This window comes from Thamnophis elegans, chromosome 7 (genome assembly GCF_009769535.1).
Source record: "Thamnophis elegans isolate rThaEle1 chromosome 7, rThaEle1.pri, whole genome shotgun sequence".
NCBI classification, from domain to species: Eukaryota; Metazoa; Chordata; class Lepidosauria; order Squamata; family Colubridae; genus Thamnophis; species Thamnophis elegans.
This window is the reverse complement of record NC_045547.1, coordinates 55,418,753-55,441,499: the sequence shown is the minus strand read 5'-3', so window position 1 is coordinate 55,441,499 and position 22,747 is coordinate 55,418,753. Positions and strand designations below refer to the sequence as shown.

Here is a 22,747-nt window from a genome sequence, read left to right as displayed (position 1 = left end):
CGCTTCCAATTTGGGGCCTCAGGTAACCACTCCACAGCACGGAGATCAATCATGCCCCTGTGACAGTGAAGAAGCTGGCTTAGGGAATTTAATATTGCACTTCTGGAATTCCAACGACCATAATTAAGTCTGTTCAAATGGATTCTAAAAGCTATCCTTTGTGATTGTAGCGAGCGATGTGATTGTTGTAATTGAGGGAGGGATTCTTTCCTGATTTCTTCTTTTTTGATACCTTTTCCTCTCGATGCCTTGTCTGGGGGGGGGGGGAATGTTTTTTTTAGAGGACTGTCTCCTTTTATCTGTCTCTTTAACTGTTTCTCTGGCTCTTTGTTCTTTTTCCTTTTCCTTATCCTGCAAATGGGAGTTAATCAAATCTTCTGCCAGCACTTTAGTGGGAGTTCTTGGGGCCCGATATTGCATTTGAAGAAAAACAGCTAAATCTTTTTTCAATGACTCTACATGTTGGATGGCAATTAATTGTTGAAATATTGAGACCACCGTTTGCACTGTGAGAAGGCATTGCTTTGCCATAAACTTGGTTGAATTTTCCCAGGGTAAACTCTCCATACTCTGAATTATCTGGTTGTTCTTTGCCTTTTTAGTCTCTAACTTAGACTCAATAAAGGAAGTAGTTGGACTATTTGTTTGTGATAAGAGCTGGCAATCATTTTTTCCCCCCTCCACCAGATTGGAGAAGTCTAGTAAATGCTGATTTGCCATATCTTTTTGCCGATCCTGTTCTAATCTCTCCAGATTGTTGGAGATGGGGGGGTTAGTTTTACTTACAGATCTCTTGCCAACAAAGAGCTCCTCAATTCGTGGTTGTTTTGCTGTCTTCACTGGAGGGAGAGATCCTGGGCTGGTGCCATGGCGTTTCTTTCTTTTTCCCATGCTTATTTAATTCTTCGGCAGCAACAAAAGTTTTTGTTTGTATTATGTTCTACGCTGTTATCTCCACCAAAAAATGTTAATTAATTAAATAAAAAAGAATTGAGTAGGAGTACTAAAAATTGATAAAATAAAATAAAACCGGGAAGCACTACTGCAAACACGCTCCAGCTGCACCGGCTGCAGCTCTGCCTAATCTTAATTCCTTTTAGACCATCCAAGCCCCGTATTTTATTCAACAATACTTCCAAAGTTATAATAAACAATAGTGGGGACAAAGGACAGCCCTGTCTTGTACCTTTTCCAATTTGAAAAGAGTCTGTTAAACTTCCATTGACTATGATTTGAGCTGTTTGCTGTTTGATATATTGCTTTAATTGACTGTAAAAAACTATCTGCATTTTTTGCAATATCTTCAACAGAAATTGCCACTTAACTCGATCAAAGGCTTTCTCAGCATCCAAAAATATGAACGCAGCAGGAATTTGATTGTTCTTTCCCAAGTATTCTAGTGCATTGATAATTAATCTAACATTACTTTTCATTTGTCTCCCTTGTATAAAACCTGTCTGGTCAGCGTGTATCAATTGTTGAATAACCAGCATTAACCTATTTGCTAATATTTTAGTAAAAATTTTATAATCTACATTAAGTAATGAGATAGGTCTATAGTTTTTGGGTTGAGTAGTATCTTGATCTTCTTTGGGTATCAAAGATATAAAAGCTGTCTTCCAGGATGGAGGTACTTTACCTTCCGTTTGAATCTTATTAAATAATTCTCTAAGAGGTTCTACCACTTCTAATTGTAAGTTTTTATAGTAAGCCGCTGTCAAGCCATCTGTGCCTGGTGCCTTCCCTGACTTTAACTGCTTAATTATCTGTAAAATTTCCCCCGAGGTTATTGGTTGATTCAATTTTTGCCTGTGCTCTGCTTTAACTAAGGGTATTTTCTCTTTATCTAAATATTTGTCTATATCTAAACCATTAATTTTATCCCCCTTATACAACTCTGTAAAAAATTCCCGAAATGCCTTTTGAATCTCATCCTGTTGAAACACCTCCTTCCCTCTATAAGTCAATTTAGATATATTTCGGGATTTCCTTTTTTTCCTAAACTGATAAGCTAACCATCTGCCAGGTTTGTTTGCGTTGCAGAAAGTATTGTGTTTTGCGTATAACAAACTAGTGGCTACCTGGTCAGAAATCAACATGTCAAATTGAGATTTTAATATGGCAATTGCTTCCTTGACCTTTGTATCGCCTGGGTTTAATGTTAACTCCAGCTCTTTCCTCTTAATTTCCTCTTCCAATTCTGTTCGTTTTACCCCTTGTTTATGTCTATGTGTTTTGTTTATATTTATCAGTACTCCTCTCATATATGCTTTGCTTGCATCCCATACGAATTCCATGGGTGTACCCTTATTCATATTAAAAACAAAGTATTCGGTTAGCAATTTTTTACAATCATTGCTATACTCTTCATATCTAAATAAGTTTTCATTCAATCTCCAAGACCTTCTTGCCTGTACCATCCCTCCCAATTCCATCCAAACTGGGTTATGATCCGAAAGGACCCTAGCCACAATCTTCATCTTCTTGACCCTAGAAAGCAAATCATTAGTAATTAATATGAAATCAATCCTAGAAAAGGATTGATGTCTATCAGAAAAGAAGGTAAAATCATATTTCTCTGCATTTCGTTCTCGCCAGGTATCTCTCAGTTCAAAGTCATCCATCATGTCAAAAAAGGATTTAGGTAGCTTTGCTTGCATCTTAGTATTTGGGCGAGAAATCTTCTTGTCTCGCTTGGTATCTATAATGCCATTCCAGTCGCCCAATAATATACAAGACCTATAATCCCACTGTACTAATTTAGCATGAAGATTTCTATAGAATCCTTCTTGCTGTTGATTAGGAGCATAATTTCCCAGAAGCAATGTCTTTTTCCCTTCTAGGATTAGATCTAACACGATGTATCTTCCATAGGGATCTGCTTCAATTAATTCAGCTTTCATATCTTTTCTTAAGTATACAACTATACCATTTTTCTTTTCCATAGCAGAAGTTACAAAGTGTTGACCAAGTTTTGGGTTAATCAGATATTTTTGATCGGTTGATTTAATATGAGTTTCTTGCAAACAAATTATGTTATTCTTAAACTGTTTAAGATAGTGAAATATTTTCTTTCTCTTCTGTGGAGAATTCAATCCATTGACATTCCATGTTAAAATCTTAGTTGTCATCTTTGGTTACCTGAAGCTTTTTAAGAGCCTCCTGCATGGCCTGTTTAACCTTTGGCCTAGCTCCTCCCACGGCTTCTGGACTTGTTGCTGTAGCTCCTTGATCGATGGCTGGTGATTGTTGAGGTTGTTGCCTTTTAGCTTGTTTCTCCATTCGTCTAGTAGTCATACGGCTAGGTCTTTGTTCCATAACACCTTGCGCTTCTAGGGGAGAGAGATGATCCATCTTATCTGGTAGTTGTGTGATTTGCTGTCTGTCTTGTCCTTCTTGTGGTCTTTCTCCGAGTCCAGATGGTGCAGGGTGTCCAGCCTTCAAAATATTATGATAAAAATCTCGAGCTTTCCATACGGAGTTGAGACGATATCTTTGCCTATCAAATGTAAGTATAATGCCAAATGGTGCGTCCCATCTGTACTGTATCTGACGGTTTCTAAGTTCTTCAACTAAAAAAGCATAATCTCTCCTGGCTCTTAGCATTTGAGGTGGTATCTCTTTCAAAACAGTCAGGTCTTGATCCCCAATTTGGATCTTAGTGTTATAAGATTCTTGTAATATCATGTTTCTGAGCTCTCTTGTAGTGAAATATATAACAATGTCTCAAGGAAGCTGCTTCTGCTTTGCCACCCAAGAGTTAATGCGATAAACTTTATCGATTTGCCAGTCAAATTTAGCCCCCGGTCTTCCCACCAGACAATCAAAAGCTTCTGAAAGAATCTGTTTCAGGTTCTCCTGTTTTACTTCACACAACCCCCTTACTCTTAATGTCAGTTCCATTTGCCTGTACTGTATCATAATAATTTCTTTTTCAGCATTTTCAACTTTTTGTTGCACCACCTCTGTTTTCAATGTCAAGTTGGTATTAGCTTCATTAAGATCCTCTAGACTATCTTCAATTCCGGAAACATGTTCTGTCAGTACAGTTACCAGCCCCAGCATATCATCTCTAATTTTAACAACCCTGGCATCAATTTTATCATACAACTCTTCTTTAAGTTCTTTTATCTCCTGTTTTATCTCCTGCCTTATCTTCTCTTTAAAGTCTTTAAGTTTGTCTTCCACTTTAATTGTCTGGGTGTTGAGAGCCTCATTTAATTCCCTCAAGAAGAATTCTTTCATTAGAAAATCTCCAGCAGGGGGCATGGAGAGCGGAGGCTGCAACTTTGTACTAGGTATTGGAGATGTGCTTCTGGGGGCTGAAGGGGGGGGGGTTCAAATTAGGATTTGGTTTTGAGGCCATTCCAAGTTTTATCTTCAAGCAATTAATAAAACTCTACTGACCCACTGTACAGCTATGGAAAGAGGTACTGAATCTCCCCCTTTATTTTGAAGTTTTTGAGGCTCGGTAGGACTTTGCAAAAGGTTTCAGGAAATAAGCATTGTAACGAGACAGTTCAGCATATTCATCGCCATTTTAAGTGTCTCTAAATTAGCAGAATTAACGGAAGAAAGAAAGTCTTGTAAAAGTGAAAGTGATTAGTAAAACTCTGCTGGCCGGCTGTGAGGCAGAGTAATAAATCACTCCTTTCCTTTGAAGTTTTAAAGCTCTGTAGAATTTAACAAGGAGATTAAGAAAATAATCATTGTTACGGAGGAATTCCGCAGGCTCGTCGACATTTTAAATGCCTCTTTAAGTAGATAAATTAACGGAAGAAGATCTTGTAAAAAATGAAGCTAGGATTTGGATAAACAATTAAAGTCCTTGCATGCGAGCTCAGCTCGTGTTAAAATCAAATAGTTCAAACTTTGATCTGAGTGGGAGGATGCTTACTTCGTACTGCACAAAGCAGTTGGAGATTCCCAGCACGGATGCCGTTCTGCCTTTGGCTGGCCCCCCTCTTTCCGCAGACACAGAAGCTGCAAAAATCAAAGGGCATTTGCACAGCAGAACTAATCTTCTTCCCTTCTTGCCCGAAGAGTAAGAAACCTGTTAGACGTCTGATAGACAATCATCTAAACAGATGACGCGACCAGGAACTTGGGAGCAGCTATGTTAAGCTGCTTCCATCAGTAAGCCTCGCCCAGGAAGCCCCAGAATTCATACATTATTTTGAAACGTGGGATTTAGTAACATCAGAATATTCTTGTAAATAGCCATAAATAAAATCACTTGAGAGTAATTTCTTTGTGTGATTAATTATGCTTTACTAATTGATTTGCTTTCTTAATTTTAATGTAAATAAAATATCTCTTTCAGATCATAGTTATGTTTTTTTATATATATAAGCTGGTGTGACAGACCTGAAAACAGACTATAGGTTGTCCTCGATTTATAACCATTCATTTAATGACTATTCAAAAATGTCAGTGTAAAAAGAGTGATTTATAACCATTGCAGCATCCCAGCAGTCATGGGATCAAAACTGAGGCATTTGACAACTGGCATATACTTACGATGGTTATAGCAACCTGGAGTTTCATGATTGCCTTTCCACTTTTGACAACCAAAGTCTATGGGGGAAGTGGGATTCCCTTAAAGACCAGGGTGAAAAAGATCATAAAATTGGATGCAACCCACTTAACTACAATGTTGCTTAGCGACAGAAGTCCCATTCTTGATCATAAGTTGAAAACTACCTGTGTCTATTTTTTCCACTGATTTTGTCAGTCAAACACAATAAAATGCAAAGTTTTAATATATTAACCCTGGGATTCCTCATTATAGGATTACATTAAAAATCATTTTGCTATTGTAGTCTGTGTTTTGTGAGATTCACGCCTGCTTCTCTAATGGAATGACTAATTGGGAGCCTTTGTGGCAACCTTGTGGATTTTGAATATAAAGAAAAATGTAAACATTTAGTTCTTTTCCATCCAAACTTGTACTTTTCAGTTTTTAACTCTTTCAATAAAAATCTGATTAAGCATTATTTGGGGTGTGTGTCTAACAAAAGGATATTTAACTTGCCCTAGTTATGCATACAACAAAGAAAAAAAACTATTTTTGAAAGAAACAAAATTCAAATATCTTCAAATACTCTAATATGTTGTTTTATTTTTGGAATTAATATTAATACATCTTTATTTTCTCTTGAATTATTTTTCAAAAGTACTTCTGTTTTACAACTCCTCCAAAATAAAATGGTGGGGCACCTTTTACTCTAATTTTTTAATAGCTAGGGATAGAGTGCGGTTGATAATGTAAGACAAAATTGTCCTCTGAAAGACTTACAAAGGAGGAACATTGCTAAAGAATCTTAGAACAAGAGGAAGCTGTTCACATTTATTTATAGAAAGAGTTTTATTTTCTTTCATTATGCAGAACAAAGAATTTGTTTGCCGAGGACATGATTATGAGCGTCTCGAGGCTTTTCAACAGCGGATGTTAAATGAGTTTCCACATGCCATTGCTATGCAACATGCCAATCAACCGGATGAAACCATCTTTCAAGCAGAGGCACAGTGTATCCCTATTATTGTTTTAAAGCCATTCATGTTAATGTCTACTAGTTTAACTTTAAATGGAGCAGTGTGTCTAAAATCCACTTTTAAACTCCACTGTACAGATCTGGATTTATTTTAAAAGTAGTAATGGAAAAAGGAAATTAAATATACTGATAGCAGATTCAAAAGCTATGTCATGGACTAGACTTAGTTACAGAAGCAATGGATGCACTATTGCATGGCCAAACCTAAAAGAGCAGGTTATGGATAGATTGTAATGCAGAGTATCTATTGCTATCTAGGAGATGAAAATTACTTGATGGGACATAATCATTTATCAACATAATCATGCTAACAGAAAAATGGACTAAAAGAAAAGAGGGAAAATAATAGTAACAAAAATATTTAGTTGAATTACAGGTTTCCTTTTGATTAAAATGAAAACTCAAGGTGTTGTATCTTATGATTCTTTATGAATGTATTTTATTTTTCTTTATGTACACTGAGAGGATATGCACCAAAGACAAATTCCTTGTGTGCACAGCCACACTTGGCCAATAAAGAAGTCTATTCTATTCTATCTATTTAAAAAATTAAAAAATGGAGTATATACAAAAAAGTAATCTTATCATTGAACTTTAAGTGCTTGGCTAATGATTGAATATTGTCCTAATGGATATTCTAAAACAGAAAGAAAATAGGTTGCATAGAACTCTTAAGATAAAGGATAATGTGTCTGGCAGGTTCCCTTCTGAAGCTCTTTGTTTGTGGTCAGGTGCATAGTAATAGTAATTCTTTCTTTCACAGTATGAGTCAAGGGGTCCTAGTCTGTTATGTAGAGAACAATGGGACTGAAATATTAGGCAAACTCATATTTTGTTTTGTTTTGTTTGCTCTGGCAAATTCCAAATCAGAAAAGAAGTATTGCTTGTTTAACCATTATGCACTTTACCTTGCTTTCTTTCCTCTAGCAAATGCATCCTCTTCTGTTTACTTAGTACTTAACATTTTATATATAGATCTGCAAATCTATGCTGTGACCCCAATTCCTGAGAGCCAGGATGTCCTGCAAAGAGAAGGCATTCCAGATAATATCAAAAGTTTTTATAAAGTAAATCATATTTGGCGATTCCGATATGACAGGCCATTTCACAAAGGGACCAAAGACAAAGATAACGAATTCAAGGTATATTATCATTCCAATTCTCATTAACAAATATTTGATTCATTTTATGGTTTCCCAGAAGAATTCATAGAATTAAAAAGTAAAACTAGATGACTCATTGGGGTTTGTTATATGTTAAATACATATTTTTATTTTCCTGTTATTTCAGAAAATGAAAATTCGTTTTCTTCACATCATATAGAGGGAATTAAGATATGCCACATTTACATGACATAGATAGGGTGCGAAATTGGGGGTTTTGTGAATACAAATCATTCCTAATAATGCCATATGCCATATCTAAAGAAACTTATATGGAAATGAGAGATAGTGATGAGGATTGATAGCACTGATTAAGAAAGAAAAGGAACCTGGGTACCCAGCAAAGATGAAAGGTTTAAAGCTAAATTATCAAACAAGGACAGAGGCACACCGTTCTGTCAAACTGACTAGCACCAGGGTTATTTAGAGCAATGGCCCCCATCCTTTTGGCACAAGGGACCGGTTCCGTGGAGAGAGGTTCTTCCACAGGCTGAAGAGGATGTGATTTCATGTGCTGCCTACATTCCATGGATGGGGCTTCACTTGTTTGCACAGCCCAGTTTCTGGCATGCCACAGACTGATGACGGTCCACGGACTGGGGATTGGGGATCTCTGATCTAGAGCAGGGGTCAGCAGCCCACGGCTCTGGAGCCGCATGTGGCTCTTTCATCCCTCTGCTGTGGCTCCCTGTCACCTCTGGTCGGCTCCACAATTGAAAGGGCTTTCGATTAGGACAGGTGGAGGAAAAAGGACACCATGCTAGGAGGAGACTATAGTGGGGGAAACAGACTTCCCATTGGCAGAGGAAAAAGGACGCTGCACTAGGAGGAGGCTCTAATGTGGGGGAACCAGACTTCCAGTCGGCTCCAGAATTAAATGGGGGGCTTTTGGTTAGGACCTTTGTGGCTCTTTGAGTGTTTAAAGTTGCTGACTCCGAGACTTTTGAGTTGCTGCCAAGAAAGTTACTATCCTGTTTTATTTAAATAAACTGATAAATATTCCCTCTACCTCTTTATCATTCAAAATTAAATACATAAACTGTTGTAGATAGTTCTCTCTGCCTCACTCCAGAAATAGAATATGTAACTGGCATTTTATTTTTTATTTCAGAGTTTATGGGTAGAGAGAACAACACTGATCTTGGTACAGAGTTTGCCAGGAATTTCCCGATGGTTTGAAGTGGAGAAACGTGAAATTGTGAGTACAAGCTGGGAAAAATAGGTGACCCTCCACCATTACCATAGAATATTAGATGCCAAATATATTTTGCATGCTGCTTTAAATTGCTTACATTAGAATAAAAAATAGCAAATAACAATAAAGCCCAAGTCTGATTTTGAACTTTTCTAAGAAGTCAGAGAGAAAAGGAAAGGAAGAAATTTGTTTATACAATTATTAGTGCTTTAAAACCTGTGTAAAAATGAATTGATAATTACAATTTTACTACTTGAATATGAAGAGCTATGGCTAAGAAAGTTAGAAATTAATTTTAGTATATTGTTTATTTATTTATTTATTATGTTGCTTAATAAATCATACAATATGTGATGGTATATTGAATATGTTGCTCTAATTTCTGAATACCAAAATATTCTCATACTATCTCTAGTGCTAAAATTGTCCAGTAACTTTTTTTCAGAATCATCCTTAATCATAGAATAAATATATATATATATATTCGTAGATTTTCACGGGTGTAGGTATGCTGGTCTTGTTGTGTCCGGGTCTTTTCCTGTGCAAGATTGAGATTGTCTTGGCAACGTTTCTGCAAGGTCTCACTCACCATATTCTGGCTGGGTTTTGGGCTTAAAGCGTGGTCGGAGCTGTCACCTTTCTATAAATCTTGATGGGAGGGTATGGAGTGCTGGCTTTGTTTCAGTAAGTGGAATGATTGGTTGTGTGGTTGTATCATGATTAGTAGATTGATGCTGATTGGTGCTGGCTGTGTATCTATTGTTGTTTCGTGTTGTAACGGCCTGGGTGGTGGGTGGGGCTCATTTGTTGACTAGGGCTGGTTTCCAGATGCCTGGTAGGCGGGAGGTATCATCATGTTTATTCATGTTGTGGGGGTGTTTCTCTATTTCGATAGCTTCCATAATTATTCTCTTGTTGAAGTGTTCAGTTTTGGAGATTAACCTGGGTCCTTCAAAATTAATTTCATGTCCTGTAGCTTTAAGGTGCTGGAAAAGGGAAAACTTCCTCCCGAATACAATAAGACCAGCATACCTACACCTGTGAAAATCTACGAAAACTCACGTTTTGTGTATGTTAAATGTGGGGTGGAATGGGATTTAATTTATTATTTAGATTTTGGATACAGTATATTGCCCAGAGTCCCTTGTTTGAGTTGATTGGCTTTATAAATCTAGTAATTAAATGCAGTAAATAAATAAATCAGCCAAATGTTATAAATGTTATAAATAAAAATACAAATTAATAAATGGCTTGTTCATCAAATGAGGTTAAAATGAACTGTGTTCTTCCTGTGATATATGAATGCAGTTAAGATTTCAAAGCTATCTCCCTATTTCTAGTTCTATGTAATGTTCATTTGCTTACATACAGTAGAAACTAAACCGTGAACTTTTCCAAAATTGGATTTATATGCTCCACTTAAAATTTATTGATATCATTGGAATTGACTTGTGAACAATTTATTCAGAAAAGGAAAAAAACACAATAGTGTAATTATAAAAACTATAAAGAATGCCAGAATTTATAGAATTTAATAATAGTATTTTCAATATGAAAATCTCAGAATGATAGACTATGAAATAGCTTGAAAATCACCATATATTATTGTGACTTTCGGGTGCAAATCAGCTTTCCTTATTTTTATTTTTGCCATTTTTGTTAACAACGTGTAGGTGGAAATGAGCCCATTGGAGAATGCTATTGAAGTATTGGAAAATAAAAACCAGCAATTAAGGACATTGATCAGTCAGTGCAAGACTCGACAGATGCAGAATATCAATCCACTTACAATGTGTTTGAATGGTGTAATTGATGCAGCAGTTAATGGGGGAGTTGCCAGGTATCAAGAAGTAAGTGTCATTCCATATGTGTTGGAGTTAGGTTGCATTCTTGTTTCAGTATCTGAAATACTAGTTGCTATGGAGCAATAATAGAAAAGTGTTGTAGCTCTATAGCTTGAGCTTTCAGTTGTCCATTAGGTTCTATAGAATACTATATTATTAAGTATTATATGGGTCTTCAATAAGAGAATAAGTTCTCTTATTCTCCCAATTCACTAAATCTAATTTAGATAAATGCTATTTTTATTTAAATTTATTGTTATATTAACTACAAATATTTAAAATCTGAATGACTAAATATTTCAATTGATTTTCAAATCTGCAATATTTATTATACAGGTAGCCTTTAACAATCCCAAGGGGGAGTTGGAATCTCATTCATTGAGTGAAGCGATCATTAAGTGAGATGCCAATGTGACTGTTTTGCTCAATGATTGCAATCCTGGCACTCCTGATTGCAGTTATTAAGTGATCTTCTTGGTCAGGAAAAGCTGCCTGCTAAAACATTTCAACTGCACACAAAGCTGAAATCCTGCTTGGACACAGCTCTGAGATCAAAAGATCTGCCTGCTGGGGATTTCAGTCCCTACAAAATCGCCTTTTGCTCTCAAATATTCCTGCAACCCACCCACCCCCTGCCTATGCATGGAGAGAAATATTTTGTGGGGCAGTCAGAACAGAGCTGAAATTTGAAGATTTAGTTCCATTCCTGTAACCCCTCAAAATATTTGAACTCACCTCCATACCCTCTGCTGCAACATCCCTGCTGACTTCTCCATTGACTTTTTGAGGAAGTCAGCAACGAAGATTGCAAATGGTGATCACAGATCATTGGGGTGGGGTTGGGGGTGGAGGCTTAGCAATATCGTAAGTGTAGATCACCGAGCACCCAGAACATGATCCTGTGACGGTGGAGGATGGTGCAATGTTTTTGCAATGCTTAGAAGTGTTTTATAGGCCACAGAGCACTCTTTTCAAAGTTGTTGTTAATTTGATTCATCATTAAATGAGAACTGCCTTTATGCTTTTTAATTCTTTCTTTAAGAGGCTCGGAACAAGTACACTATATTATGCTTCTGTTTCCCCATCATTATTATCAAAACAACTCTGAGAGCATTAGACTGAGGAAGTTGTGAATTTCTATGTCTACTAAGATTTGAATATTTTTCTATCTAGTATAGTATTCTGATTATTACACTATACTTTTGTTACTATTGTTTTAGCTTTTTCTGTTTGTAAAATAACATTGTGAGAATACATTTTTCCTATGTCATTATGTGATGTAGTATGTTGTGTGCATTGGCAACATTTACTTTTTATTTTTATTTATATGCCATCTTTATTATTTCTACAAATTACTCAATGTGAACATAAACTGGAGGACAAAGTGGAGCTCTCGTCTTCTGGTAGATAAATATCAATTTCTGCTATGGATATGGGCCCATGAATTTGCAGTTCTATTGAATGAAAGAGTGCAGAGACAAGCAACAAAGATGATTCAGGACTGGAGGTTAAACATATGAAGAACAATTGTATGAATTAGATATGTCTAATGAAAACAAGGAATAGAGGTGACATGATAGCAACTCCGATATTTAAGGGGGGATCAATCTAAAGGCAAGACAAAAAGCAATGCATGGAAACTAATTAAGCAGAGAACCAATCTAGAACTAAGGATAAATTTCCTGACAGAACAATTAGTCAGTGGAACAATTTGCCTCCAGAAGTTGTGGTTGCTCCAGCACTAGAGGTTTTTAAGAAGAGATTGGACAACCATAATGGTAAGGTTTCTTGCTTGAGCATCGGGTTGGACACGTAGATATCCAAGGTCCCTTCCAACTCTGTTATTCTGGTATTCTGTTATTTTAAAAGTGCATTGATTTTGAGAATTCCAAAATGTGAAAGTCTTCCCATTTGATGTAGGTTACCATATTTAACTGTTCACTATTTTATCAATGTATACATTTTATCAATTCATAACATATAACTATGATGTAAGAGACCTGTAGCTAGATTTCCTAGCTGTCAAAATAGATCATAAAATATGATTCCATGTAATTTAATAAGAATGTTTGAAGATTTTTTCATAATTCAAGTAATTTAAACAGATATTGATAGAACTTAGTGCATCCATAGATGGTATAAATAATAGTCAAGATACTGTTAGAGAAACAGGATTTTTCTATAATACATATATTATATGTATAACTTTGAAATAACATGGATGACTTTGTGCAATTATTGTATTCTTCTCAGGCATTCTTTGTGAAGGAATATGTTCTGAACCATCCAGAGGATGGAGAAAAGATCACATGCTTAAGAGAACTGATGCTTGAGCAGGTAAAATAAAATTTAAGCAAGCTGCTTTCAATCAATTTTAACAAAGCTGGCAGAGCTAGGAAAAAGCATTACATCATAGCAATTTTCCATTCAGATTCTATTGAGGATTTTTCAAATATTTAGAAGGACTGGACAGGGAAGAGAAAGCATACTAAGAGTTACTGATAACAAGATCTCTTTGACGTTAAGAAGAGGTGGCAAAGAGATAGGATTTTGCTTTCCATATCTGTATGTATCTGTATCTCACTGTAATAATAATCTAACTGTATTATAAGGAAATATGAATAAACAGCAAATAAATTCCATCTGGCTTAGTACAAGTAGGAAAGAAGAAATAAAGTTGTGGTATTAAGTAATCCCCAATATTATCCTAGAATTTTAATTCTCTCTTCTTTTAAAATTGATAATGAAATATTTAAACTATAAAATTGTTGGAATTTATTATTGTGTGTGTTAATTTGTGCTGGGTTTCACATGTGGACATTTTCTTTGTATGGAACTCAGAATAGCCGGTAGCTCTCCTTGAACACTGCTATCAAAAGAGAGGCAACTAAATAAATAGAACTCATAATACAATTAGTCCTTGTTTAATGATCCTAATTGGGACAAGAATTTCCATCACTAAGTGAAGCGGTCATTAGGTGAAAAAACATGTGATTGCATCAGTTAGCAATAGCAGTTCTGGTATTCCTAGTTGTGGTTGTTAGGTCAGGACCTTCTCATTAGGGTCTAGGACCTTCAGGCCCACACCTCAAGCCACCCACCCCACCCCATTCATAGCCAGCTTTCTTCCTCCATTGGCTCCCCCCCCCCAAGTGATTCTGCCTGGCCAATGGGCCTCTGGTCCTTTACCCCTTGCCCTTTGTCTCAGCACATTCGCCAAGACACCATCCTGGGAGTCCTTGGAGTTTCGCACCAAGAGACAAAAAAACCGCTAGTCAATCAGCTGGCAGGCAGCAACAATGGGGCTGGGAAGGGTGACCGAGGGGGCTGGAAGGTGGATGCGATGGGTGACAGGTGATGGAAGAGAGCAATGGGGGGAAGGCAGACTAACGTTGCTTGTGTGCAGCTTGTGCTGGTGCTGGGACAAGGAAGCAGGCAAATGCTGTTTGCACGCTGCTCCTGGAGAGCTGGGTAAACACGGATGCTATGGTGTGGGGGAGTGTCAAATGGCATGGCGTGTAATGGTGGTGGTGGGGGAACTGAATTGCCCATTCTGTGTTAAACCAGAGTCCAGGTGCAGAGACAATGGATGTGAGAGGTCAAATTGGGAAGCCCCCTCCCACTGCTGCCTGTCCTTTGTCTGCGGTGGCACCATTTTCATCCCTGCCATTGCCACCGCACCTGGCCTCCCCCCTGCTCCCGATCCTGCCTGCTTGTTGCCGAACAGGCAGTTTAGCTTCCCTCCCACCATATGCCACCACCTTTACACACACACACACACACACACACACACACACACACACACACACACACGCATGCAGTGTTTGCCTGCTTCCTCTTCCCAACACCAGCATGAACCATGTGCAGGCAGCATTTGCCTGCACCTCCCCTTCTCTCTTTGGTAACCTGTCACCAATGGCATCCTCCTTCCAGCCCCCTCGGTCACCCTTCCCATCCTTATCTTTGACACTTGCCACCTGATTGACTGGCTACTTTTTGTCCTGTGAAGCAAAACTCGTGGTACAAACAGTGTTCTGGTGAATGGGCCAAGCCAAAGGGCAAGGGGCAAAGGGCCAGAGGCCCATTGGCCAGAGAGAATCACCCGGGGGGGGCAGTAAGGAAGAAAGCTATGAATGGGCTGAGACGGGTGGCTGGAGGCGACGGAGGTGTGGCAAGGGTGGGAACCTAAAGGTCCCATTCCATCTCATCCTTAGACAAGGAACTCATGCTTCCTAGTAGTACTTGCTTTGGTTTCCACTTCCCTCACCCAGCTATTTCCACCCACTGCCTTTTGGGCTGCCCTATACTCCACTGCCATATACACCTGCTACAGCACACTTCCCACTACTCCAGCTGACTTTTGTTGTCTTGTTCCTGCTGCTGCTGCGACACACCTAGTCCTTCCGGCAGCCTTGGGCGGCTTCAAGGACCCTGTACAAGACCTCCCTGAGGCATAATGAAGGCCGGCAGCTGCCTAGGCCAGGTACACCTTCTCAGCAGTGGGAGGAACAAAGCAGTGAAGGTAAGCAGGGTGCAGGGGCAGGGTGGGCAGGAAGGCCAAAAGAGCAGAGACGGGAGAGATAGGCAAGTGGGGTAGAGTTGAGTGCCTGCAGCTGTTGTAAAGGCAGGTGGACAGCCAATGTTAATCGTGTGGTTATGGGAGGCAATGTAGTGGCCATCATTTTGAGAATCGATCATAGTTATCACTCATTCAGCATCATTGTAACTTTGTATGGTCACTGAACGAATTGTTGTTAAGCAAGGCCTACCTATATTAAAGTTTATGCATTAAAAAGTCTGATATTGTAAGTTTCCAGGGCATGACTAGTCTACTGAAGAGAAAGATCAGGGGAGACATAATAGCAGTGTTACAATATTTGAGGGGCTGCTACAGAGAGGAAAGAGTCAAGCTATTTTCCAAAGCACTTGAAGGCCAGACAAGGAATAATGGTTGGAAACTGACCAAGGAGAAATTCAACCTAGAAATAAGGAGAAATTTTCTGACAGTGAGAACAATCAACCAATGGAACAGAAGTTGCCTTCAGAAGTTGTGGGAGCTTCATCACTGGAAGCTTTTAAGAAGAGACTGCACTGCCATGTCAGAAATGATGTAGGGTCTCCTGCTTGAGCTGGGTGGTGGTGGACTAACCCACAGGGTTCCTTCCAACTCTATTAATCTAATATGAATCCAGTTTGATTTGTAGCTTATTGTCTTGCCCAAATCAAGCAAACTTTATTGTTAATTTTAACTGTCATATATTTAAAGTGAGATTTGATTAGCAATTGGTCTTGGAAGCTGGCTTGTTTCATCAAAACCTCATACTCTTTCTTGAAGGGAAAATATAATTAGGGTTCAGATGAAGTACTAATCTTTAATGAATGAATGTCGGACATTAATTGGTTTTTAATCCCATCACTAAATCATGAGTTATCCATACTGTCTCGGCATGAACTGAGTATATAGCATTAATAGTACAAATTTCTGAATTGTATTACTATGTTATTGAACTCTCACCCCCCCCCCCCCACCTTTCTATGTGTGTATGCCTGTGTGTGTTCAAATATTTTGTTTTGGATTTTGTTCTAAGGCCCAGATTCTTGAATTCGGTTTAGCAGTCCATGAGACGTTTGTCCCACAGGATATGAGACCTTTACATAAAAAACTGGTGGATCAGTTTTTCGTGATGAAATCTAGTTTAGGAATACAGGTATGTGAGATTTATGCTGATAGGTCTTCCAAAGTCAGAATACATTTGAAAACAAATACAGAAATGTCTGCATCTGAAATAACATTTTTATTAAGCAATAAACAGTGACATCTTCTGGCTGCATTGATTTTCTTAAAACCTCATGACTTCAGCTGAGAAATAAATTTAAAAACTAATTAAGAAACACCATCTTAGTTTACTATATTTCATTTTCCCCATAAAATATTCATTTAAGATGTAAACATATCATTAAAACAGTAATTCTTATTGTCAAATTTGAATTTAGGAATTTGCTGCATGCATCCAGGCTAATCCAGGTCACTTTCCAAATGGAAGCCCACGTGTCTCTAGAAATTCGGTCCCTATATCCATGAGTCCAGAGGTGGGCAGAATTCCTAGACGTAGGTAAGTTAAAGCTACTAACAAACAAATCAAAAAAGCTTTCTGTGCTTCTAATTTGGGGGCATCTTTTATAAGATGCATAATGGGGAGGGGGTAGTATTCAAAACATTTAAGACAGTTCTGATCTTCTAAAATAATTGTTTTTACCTGCTAAGAGAGTTATGAAGTATTCACAAAAGAATTGGATAGGTCACTGTGATGGAAGGCATAAGGTAGGAGAGAAATTGTATTGCAGAATTTGGAAATACACTATTTTCTTTTGACATCAGGCGGATGTCAAATCAGATGGATTTGTAACTGGCTGATTAATCATACTCAATGATTAGTCCTTAATGCTACTACATGTACATGGAGGGAAGTAAGCAGTGGGGTACCATAAGGTTCCATCTTAAGCCCAGTACTTTTCAATATCTTCATAAATGACTTAGATAAGGGAATAGAAGGGGAACTTACCAAATTTGCTTACCAAAAATGCTTGAACATTGGGCCCGATCTAACAAAATGAAATTCAATGTAGAGAAAAGTAAAGACTTACACTTAGGCAAGAAAAACCAAAAATATACATATAGACTTGGTGAAACCATACTTAATAACAGTAAGTGTGAGAGGGATCTTCGAGTCTTGGTGAACAAAAGCCAATGCAATCCTAAATTGCATTAACAGAGGGATACAATCAAGATCAAGTGAGGTACTAATACCACTCTATAAAGCCTTAGTAAGACCACACTTAGAGTACTGCATCAAGTTTTGGTCACCACACTATAAAAAGATGAGACTCTAGAAAGCATGCAGAGAAGAGCAACCAAGATGATTAGGGGACTGGAGACTAAAACATATGAAGAATGGTTTCAGGAACTGGGCATGGCTAGTCTAGTGAAGAGAAGGACCAGGGGAGATAACAGTGATAACAGTGTTCCAATATTTGAGGGGCTGACATAGAGAGGAGGGGGTCAAGCTCTTTTCCAAAGCACCTGAAGGCCAGACAAGGAATAATGGATGGAAACTGATCAAGGAGAGATTCAACCTGGAAAAAAGGAGAAATATTCTGACAGCGAGAACAATCAACCAATGGAACAGAAGTTGCCTTCTGAAGTTGTGGGAGCTTCATCACTGGAAGCTTTCAAGAAGAGACTGGACTGCCATCTGTCAAAAATTTTGTAGGGTCTGCTTGGGTGGAAGGTTGGACTAGATGAACTACAAGATCCCTTCCAACTCTTAATTAACAGATTAATCTGTTAATCTGACATATCAGAAAACATTCTGAAATGAACTAATAATACCCATTCATACATAATCTTTCACAATCAGTTTAAAAATATCAATACAGGTAGCCCTTGACTTTCAGCCACTGTTGAACTCAAAATTTCTGTTGCTAACCGAGACAATTGTAAGTGAATTTTGCTCCTTTATGGCCTTTCTTGCTGCAGTTGTTAAATGAATCACCCCATCTGTTAAATTAATAACACAACTGTTAAGTGAATCTGGCTTCCCCATTGACTTTGCTTGTCAGAAGGTTGCAGAGGGTGATCACATGGCTGTGGGATACTAAAGTTGTCATAAATACGAGTCAGTTGCCAAGTGTCTGAATGTTTATCATATGACCATGGAGATGCTGCAATAGTTCTAAGTATGAAAGATGGTCATATTTCACTTCTTTTAGTGCCATTCTAACTTCAAATGATCACTAAATGAACTGTTGTAAGTTGAGGACTACCTGTATGTGGATGTATATTTTATACATGGGCCCTGTGGAATTAAATTGTTAAAAGTAGGGCATGATAAACTGAAAATAGAATCCGGATTAATGAAATTTGTTCTGTACTTTGCTTGCAACAGTCCATTAAGCTATCCAGCTATCAACAGATATTCTTCCTCATCATTGTCCTCTCAAGCATCTGCAGAGGTCAGCAATATAACTGGACAATCCGAGAGCTCGGATGAAGTTTTCAACATGCAGGTACCAAATGATACTTCATCTGATAAATGTTCATCTTCTAAGGCTTGTTATAGGATGGGAAGTTGTGCGAGAAAGCAGCAAATCCAAAAAGGACCGTGAGGATTTGAATTTACTGATAGTTGAAACAATGTAAAGTGTCTATTAACTTGTAAGTCATTATATAATAGCACTATGTTTAAAACAATGCATCTTTAAAATATAGTTCTAGTAACCAAAAACTAATTAATGAATACATCAGGTGGGAAAAGTTAATTTCTATTTCATTAAGTCCAGAGGAAAGTGGTTTATTTTTTATGGTAAAGTCCCAAAGATACATATATATCTTTATCAAGCATGTCTAGTGGTTGCTTTATTAAATAACCTGACTTTTAACATGTAGGCTTGTAAGCACTTGCTCTACTACTTATTCTTAAATATCCACAAAGGAAGCAGTGATATCTTATAGCAATAGCAATAGCACATGATAGTGTTTTACAACTCTCTCTAAATGGATTACAGAGTCAGCATATTGCTCCCAGCAATCTGGGTCCTCATTTTACCAACCTTGGAAGGATAGAAGGCTGAGTCAATCTTGAGCTGGTGAAGATTGAACTCCTGGCAGTGAGCAGAAATAGTGTCACCACTGTGCCCACCACGGCTCATATACTGATACGTATCATATACGTATACTGATATCAGAGGTGGTATTCAGCAGGTTCTGACCAGTTCTGGAGAACTGGTAGCGGAAATTTTGAGTAGTTTGGAGAACCGGTAAATACCACCTCTGACTGGCCCCGCCCCCATCTATTCTCCGCCTCCTAAGTCCCAGCTGATCAGAAGAGAATGGAGATTTTACATCCTTCCTCTGGAGTGGGGAGGGAATGGAGATTTTACACTATCCTTCCCCTGCCACGCCCACCAAGCCATGGCCATAGAACCAGTAGTAAATTTTTTTGAATCCCACCACTGACTGATATGTGACATTCAGTAGTCTGCCCCCCAAATTTTAAAACTCTAACAAACAAAAATATGTTTTAAAAAAGGGCAAAAACTCATCTATCAAATATGGTTGCCCCAAAAAACTAGAACAAAACTGTTTCCACAGATATGGGTGAGAGACTTGGCCCTAACTCTCCCTAGAGTATTAAGTAAACTCACAGTTATCAAAAACTTTAAAATATGATGCCATAATACTATTAATGGCAATTTAAATACAGTTTTATTGTACGAAACCTGACATGTAGTCATAGTCTTGTATGAGTAAGTGATATGGTTCTGTACTACTGTAATTATTAGATGATTATTTCTTGATATGAGTAAATGTTCCTGAAGGTGGAAGAAAATGGTTAAGCCTTATTTATTTTTATACTGCTAAGAGTTGTAACAATAGACCAGTTTCCATGTGGGACTTAGATTTTAGCAATAGCAATAGCAGTTAGACATATATACCGCTTCCTAGGGCTTTCAGCCCTCTCTAAGCGGTTTACAGAGTCAGCATATTGCCCCCAACAACAATCCAGGTCCTCATTTTACCCACCTCGGAAGGATGGAAGGCTGAGTCAACCCTGAGCCGGTGAGATTTGAACAGCCGAACTGCAGAACAGCAGTCAGCTGAAGTAGCCTGCAGTGCTGCATTTAACCACTGCGTCACCTCGGCTCTGAAGATTTTGTTGATATCTAAGGCAACAATCCTTTGGAATATGACGTCTTCTCTGGAGACCTAGTGTAGAATTTTGTCCTGAGATGCCAGGTTTTAAATTCTTGTTTATGTACAAATATGCATCTTTTGAAATAATTTTAAAATGAGTAAGATGCCAAGATTCTTCAATGATGTATCTAGAAGAGAAAAACCAAATCCAGGTAAGCCTATATATTATATATAAGATTATCAGTCAAACACAAAAAAGTGCAAAGTTTTAATATATTAATCCTGGGATTCCTCATTATAGGATTACATTAAAAAATCATCATAGTCTGTGTTTTGTGAGATTCACACCTGCTTCTCTAATGCAGTGTTCCCCAACTTTGTGTGTGTGTGCAGCTTGGCTCGCGTGAGTGTAGGGTTGCCATGCATGCACATCCAGATGCAATTCAACTGCAAGTGGAGCTGCACATTCATGTGTATATGCCCCAGCCCACCATTCACACAAGATGAGCTGAGTGCGTTTGTGCACCAGCCTACGGCTTGGTTGCGAATAGGCTGTGGCCTGGTAGTAGACCACGGCCCGGTGGTTGGGAACCCCTGCTCTACTGGAATGATTAATCCAGAGTCACTGTGACAACTGCATGGATTTTGAATATGAAGACAAATGTAAACATTTATTTCTTTTTTATCTAAGGTGGTACTTTTCAGTTTTTAATTCAGTAAAAATCTGATTAAGCATTATTTGGGATATGCATCTAATAAAAAGGATATTTAACTGGCCTAGTTATGCATACAACAAAGACAAAAATTACTTGAAAGAAACAAAATTCAAATATCTGCAAGTACTCTAATATATTGTTTTATTTTTGGAATTAATATTAATGCATCTTTTGTTTCTCTTAAATTCTTTCTCAAGAATACTTTTGTCTTACAACTCTTCCAAAATAAAAGGGTGGGACATTTTTTACCCTACACTTTTAATCACTAGGGATAGAATGTAATTGAAAATAGAAGACAAAATTCTCCTCTGAAAGACTTACAAAAGAAGAACATTGCTAAAAATCTTAGAGCAAGAGGAAATGACCTTGTTATTTTACAGTTATTTTATAAAGGTTGGCACAATCAATCAATGGTTATTAAAGGAAATAAATTAGACAAAATCTGAACTGGTCATTATGGAATAATCTGAATTGGATTTAGGTTGCAGTCAAAAAAACTAGTTCCTCTGTGCCACTTTTCTTTTACGCAATAGACAGGCATCAGGTTACATCTTCAATCATTCATGTATCACCCAACCATATTTTTGCTTCAAATATTATGTTTTCCATGAGCCTAAGAGGTTTTATATTGAGCTACTGTCATAATGTACCACACTATTAGTCAGTACATATGGCTGATGTTTTTTCATCAAGTTGCATGATGCTGAGAGTTTGTGGCTTTTATGTATTTCCAGCCAAGCCCATCTACCTCAAGTCTGAGTTCTACTCACTCAGCTTCTCCTAATGTGACCAGCTCTGCTCCATCCAGTACCAGAGGTTAGTGTTTTATTACACAAAGATCCTTATGGAATCTTTATGGATCAAAACTATAGTATTAGGTCTAAATCACATTACATGGAAATTCCACATGGGATATAGGCTTCTGTAAATTCTTTATTCAATATGTGTCCCCCACCCAAATAATCCACCATATTGCGGATTGAAGAATTGCATTGATTCTCTAGGTTTCTCTTGTATTCCAGGGTCACCTCTGTTATCAGACAAGCTTAAACATTCCAGAGAAAACTCTTGCCTATCTCCAAGGGAGAGGCCCTGTAGTGCCATTTACCCTAATCCTGCTGAACCTTCACAGGTAGGCATTACTCAGGGTGCAGTAAAAGAGCTACATTCCTGAAAATGAACTGTTGTGGTAGACAAATGTTTTAGGTCATCTGATTGATTCTTATTATTTTAAAGTTCTATAATCTCAATTTATAAGGAGGGGCTGGTCTGATTAGTGCTTGGATGGGAGACTTCTGGGCCTATACCAGGTTACAGTGGGAACTTAAAACAAAAACAAATCATTCCAGAAGAATGAAATGACAAACCATTTCCATACTTTTGCCAAAACCCTACATCATATATCCATTCAAAATATTTTTGAATTTACAGGTAGAATAAGTGATAATTTCAGGAAACTCAGTTTAGATGCCCTGATTGTTGATTGCTATTCAGATCCAGAAAACATGAAACACTCCAGGTGGTCTACTTCTGGCTTACCTGCACCAACTCTTTGAGTCATATCTTTAAGAATGTCAGATA

At 37.8% G+C, this 22,747-nt stretch overlaps 1 protein-coding gene across 4 annotated transcripts in view; it reads left to right on the top strand.

Annotated features, from left to right (window-relative positions):
- DOCK4 (dedicator of cytokinesis 4) overlaps window positions 1-22,747 on the top strand; it is a 387,382-nt gene that overhangs the window by 350,994 nt on the left and 13,641 nt on the right. For 3 of the 4 annotated variants that reach the window (XM_032221143.1, XM_032221144.1, XM_032221142.1), the window contains 10 exons: window positions 6,389-6,530; window positions 7,530-7,696; window positions 8,829-8,915; window positions 10,586-10,762; window positions 13,010-13,093; window positions 16,345-16,464; window positions 16,751-16,869; window positions 18,703-18,823; window positions 21,901-21,982; window positions 22,189-22,298. In XM_032221143.1, the coding sequence (XP_032077034.1) occupies window positions 6,389-6,530; window positions 7,530-7,696; window positions 8,829-8,915; window positions 10,586-10,762; window positions 13,010-13,093; window positions 16,345-16,464; window positions 16,751-16,869; window positions 18,703-18,823; window positions 21,901-21,982; window positions 22,189-22,298 (1,209 nt within the window). Of the gene's footprint in view, window positions 1-6,388; window positions 6,531-7,529; window positions 7,697-8,828; window positions 8,916-10,585; window positions 10,763-13,009; window positions 13,094-15,154; window positions 15,279-16,344; window positions 16,465-16,750; window positions 16,870-18,702; window positions 18,824-21,900; window positions 21,983-22,188; window positions 22,299-22,747 lie in introns of those variants that run through there. The other variant, XM_032221145.1, reaches the window with a different exon arrangement.